This window comes from Apium graveolens, chromosome 6 (genome assembly GCF_009905375.1).
Source record: "Apium graveolens cultivar Ventura chromosome 6, ASM990537v1, whole genome shotgun sequence".
In the NCBI taxonomy this organism is placed as follows: domain Eukaryota; kingdom Viridiplantae; phylum Streptophyta; class Magnoliopsida; order Apiales; family Apiaceae; genus Apium; species Apium graveolens.
The window spans coordinates 218,399,750-218,403,919 of record NC_133652.1 but is presented as its reverse complement, the minus strand read 5'-3'; the positions used below and the strand labels follow the sequence as shown (position 1 = coordinate 218,403,919).

At 34.6% G+C, this 4,170-nt stretch overlaps 1 protein-coding gene across 1 annotated transcript; it reads left to right on the top strand.

Moving 5' to 3' along the window:
- The first annotated feature begins 1,445 nt into the window (after window positions 1-1,445).
- Window positions 1,446-3,078, top strand: LOC141665743 (uncharacterized). The gene is made up of 2 exons (XM_074471725.1): window positions 1,446-1,891; window positions 3,075-3,078. Exons 1-2 carry the CDS (start codon window positions 1,446-1,448, stop codon window positions 3,076-3,078), a joined length of 450 nt encoding a protein of 149 aa, XP_074327826.1.
- Window positions 3,079-4,170: the final 1,092 nt, after the last annotated feature.

Below are 4,170 nucleotides of genomic sequence, written 5' to 3'. Positions count from 1 at the left end.
AAAAAACTCGGCTCGGCTCGAGTTTTTAATCGAGCCTAAAATCTTGTTCAAGCTCGAGCTCGGTAACGAGTTCGAGTCGAGTCGAGCCGAGTTAATCGAGTCGAGTTCGAGTCGAGCTCAAAAAAGCCATCAGATTAAGGCTATTTAGTCATTCTTTGGATGGGAGAGCACGAGAGTGGCTTGATTCTTTGCCAAATAATTCTATCACTACATGGAATCAACTTGTTGAGAAATTTCTAAACAAGTATTTTTCTCCAGCAAAGACTGAAAGATTGATCAAGGAAATTCAGAATTTTCAACAGTTTGGCATGGAGTCTCTTTATGAAGCTTATGAGAGGTTTAAAGACCTTTTGCGAAAGTGTCCACATCATGGACTATCTGATTAAACAAAGATTCGTACATTCTATAATGGTTTGCCTATTCAGTGTGCTACTGAAGTTGATGAAGCAGCTAGAGGTTCATTGATCAACCAATATCCTGAGGATGCTTTTGAGATTTTAGAGGACATCACTTCAAATAATTGCAGGGCTTATGATAGAACAAGTTCAAGAAAAGTAGCAGGTGTGCATGAAGTTGATCATTTGACATCTTTCTCGGCTTAGATGGTTTCTCAATTTGAGGCTTTAAATAAAAAGCTTGAATCTTTATCAGTGGATAGACACCAACAAGTTCATCCGCCTCATCAAGTTCCCAATATAACTATTTCTTGTGATATGTGTGGGGAAGGACATCCAACTCAGCAATGCCCATTAATTTATCATGATGCAGCACAGTCTAGTTCAGTGAATTTTATGGGAAATTTTAGCAATCAGCAACACAATCCATACTCTAATACCTACAATCCTGGTTGGAGAAATCATCCAATTTTTTTATGGAATAACAATGCTAGACCAAACATGCCATACAAGCCTAATGTACCACCGAGGTTCCAAAGGAATCAAAGGTCACATGAGATAGAGAAGAAGCCCACAACTGAAGATCTTTTTCTTCAATACATGCAAAAAACCGATGCTTTGATTCAGAGTCAAAGTACATCCATGAGAGCTTTGGAAATGCAAGTGGGTCAATTGGCTAGTGCAATCAACAACCGTCCGCAAGGTTCACTACCTAGTGACACAGAGCTAAATCCTAAAAATAATAAAAGGGAGCATTGCAAGGCAATCACGTTGAGGTGTGGAAAAGAAATTGAAGGAAATACGAAAAAAGTTGATGATGGGGTAACTAAAGAAACTAGGTCTAATGAAGATCCTAAGGAGGTGAATAAAAAACCTAATGCAATCTCAAATCCTCAAATTGTTGCATCATCACCAAAAAAATCATTGTATCATCCTCCTCCATTCCCTCAACGTTTACAAAAGCAAAAGCAAGACAAGCAATTTTAGAAATTTCTGGATGTTTTTAAGAAATTGTCAATTAACATCCCATTTGCTGAAGCATTGGAGCAAATGCCAAGTTATGTCAAGTTCATGAAGGACATTCTGTCAAGGAAGAGAAGATTGGAAGAATTTGTAACTGTGGCTTTAACCGAGGAGTGTAGTGCAATTTTACAGAAAAAACTCCCTCCAAAACTTAAAGATCCGGGAAGTTTCACTATCCCGTGTACTATTGGAATGCAATGCTTTGGAAAAGCTTTATATGATTTGGGGGCTAGTGTGAATTTGATGCCACTTTCAATTTTTACAAAGTTGGGAGTTGGTGAAGTGAAGCCTACGTCGGTGATATTGCAATTGGCAGATAGGTCTTTGGCATATCCAAGAGGTATTGTTGAAGATGTTATTGTAAAAGTGGATACATTCATCTTTCCCGCTGATTTCATTGTGCTTGATATAGAAGAGGAATCAGAAATTCCTTTACTTCTTGGTAGACCATTTTTAGCAACGGGAAGTGTTAGGTCACACAACACTGAAGAAGGGGGTTGAATATAGTGTAGAATACAATCAAATCGATTACGAACACAAGTAACAGTAAACATATATATTCGATATAATAAACTCTGTTACAATGGAACTGTTCTCTCTCAGTGATGAACAAATATCACGAGAGCTGCTAGGTTACAACGTATGATCTTCTCAATAATGATAACATATAGTGTAAACATATATTTGTGTTTATATAGTACACAGTTACAAGGTAACTTCTAATTGATATGGAATATAATTCTGTCTCCTAAAATATATCAATCAGATATCTTATACAATTATTTAAGTCCTCTAACTCTTTCCATGCATATCTTCTTTTGTATTAGCCTCAATCTTCTTTCCTGTAAATCAGCTTCCTTCCTTAAACCTTATTTAAAACCTGCTTATAACAATAATAAAGATAATAATAATATGCAGTGACCCTACTTACCAACCACCACGGACCGCAACAGGTTAAAGTATGCACACAAGCCAAACACTCTATTATATTACAAAATGTTCAAATCCCAAATATTCCAACTCAAAACTGAGTACTAGACATTATTACAAACTTTTACAAACTCAAATTAACCCATAAGAAGCCTACTAGATCAGCTCAATCAACCTGAACCCCTAGCTCTCGCGTTGGACTGGGGATCCTCGGTACCAACCGGTTTCTTCTTAACTGGAAAAGAACAGAAATAATATCGCACAAATGAGCTAACTAGCTCAGCAAGTCACAATGACAAAACTGAGAATAATGATCATCAGGTGAACATGGTTATGATATCAAGTGAAAAATGGATAATGATTTAGAACTGGATATTATATTTTCATGTTAAAAAAACCAAGGTTAGGCTGCTGATCAGTCACGCACTAACCCCGAGCAAAGCACACAGCACTGCTCTAGCTACTGGATCCAAGGCACACATTGGCCTAACTTGACCATTATATGGTCTGACAACGAATCTGGTCCAGAATTTTATAAAAACAATCCAATTCTAACATAATAACAGAATAAGCAATAATAAACAATAACCAGAATCATTAACAACATTTGACGTTCCATAATGAAATGGTTTTAATCTGGAAGAATTGGATAACAATGAATCAATGTTTCAGGGTTTCAAGGATTTGGTCTTTCAAAGCATAAAATACAATGGTTTGAGTATGTAGGTAACTCGATTCAGTATATGGTATTTAGTTTGTATGTATTTGTGGAGTAGTACCGTATATCTGTGGTTCATATCTGGGTATACAACAATCAATGGTCTAGAAAGAATCAGGTTTACGTCTCAAGATCAATAGCTGGATTCATGGTTAGAGTTCAGTGCTTCAAAGCACTTGCAATATAAAACAGGAATATCAGTCACGACAATATCTCGAGAAAGTTCAGAACACTTGCCTGGTATTAGCATACTACACTGCACTCGCTTCCAATCACAATCATCTCACTCCTCAACTACCTGTTTCCCTTTCCTACGTCTTGCTTCTTCTGCTCACATATCATAAACATCTATAAATATTTAACTCATAGGATTATATTCAACACATACTTCTATCTACCCTTCGTTTCACCCAAATCCGATTATCGGATTGAAAGTTACGCAATAAACCAGTAAACATCGAATATACAGACCGATAGTCAACCACAAGTCACATATAACACATAACACGACACATAATCAATGATATATCATTTATAAATAAGTCTCGGGTCATAAACAGGCTTTCAGGTATTTAAAATGATTTTTAAAACATTTTTCGGAATTAAAACGGGTCGTTGGATCAATTTTGGGGTAATAAACAGAGTTCGGTTGGCCAATTCTGGCTCCGAAATAATTTTATAATAATTATCGAGCCTTGGAAATAATTTAGAATAATATTTTAAAGCTCGAAACTATTTTTCGGAATTTTTAAATCATTTTTAAATAATTAAATCTAATTAAATAATTAATTAAAATCAATTAATAATTAATTAAATCAATTAATCAATTAATTTTCAAATTAATTGACCAATTAGTCAATTAAAAATTAACTGAAATTAATTAACTAATTAATTTAGATTTAATTTTGAATTAAAAATAATTTTCGGAATTAAAATAATAATTTTTGGAATTTTCAGAAATTAAAAACAAATTTTTATAATAAAAATAAATAGGAAATATGATTTTTAAATAATTTGTAAACAGGAATCCTAAATTTGCAAACTCTGGAAACTTCAGGGACCAAACTGCATCTTCCCCAAAAGTTCAGGTACCAAACTGTAATT

Excerpts from the sequence above, each read along its gene's own strand:
- LOC141665743 (XM_074471725.1), top strand. The coding sequence starts at position 1,446 with ATGCCAAGTTATGTCAAGTTCATGAAGGACATTCTGTCAAGGAAGAGA.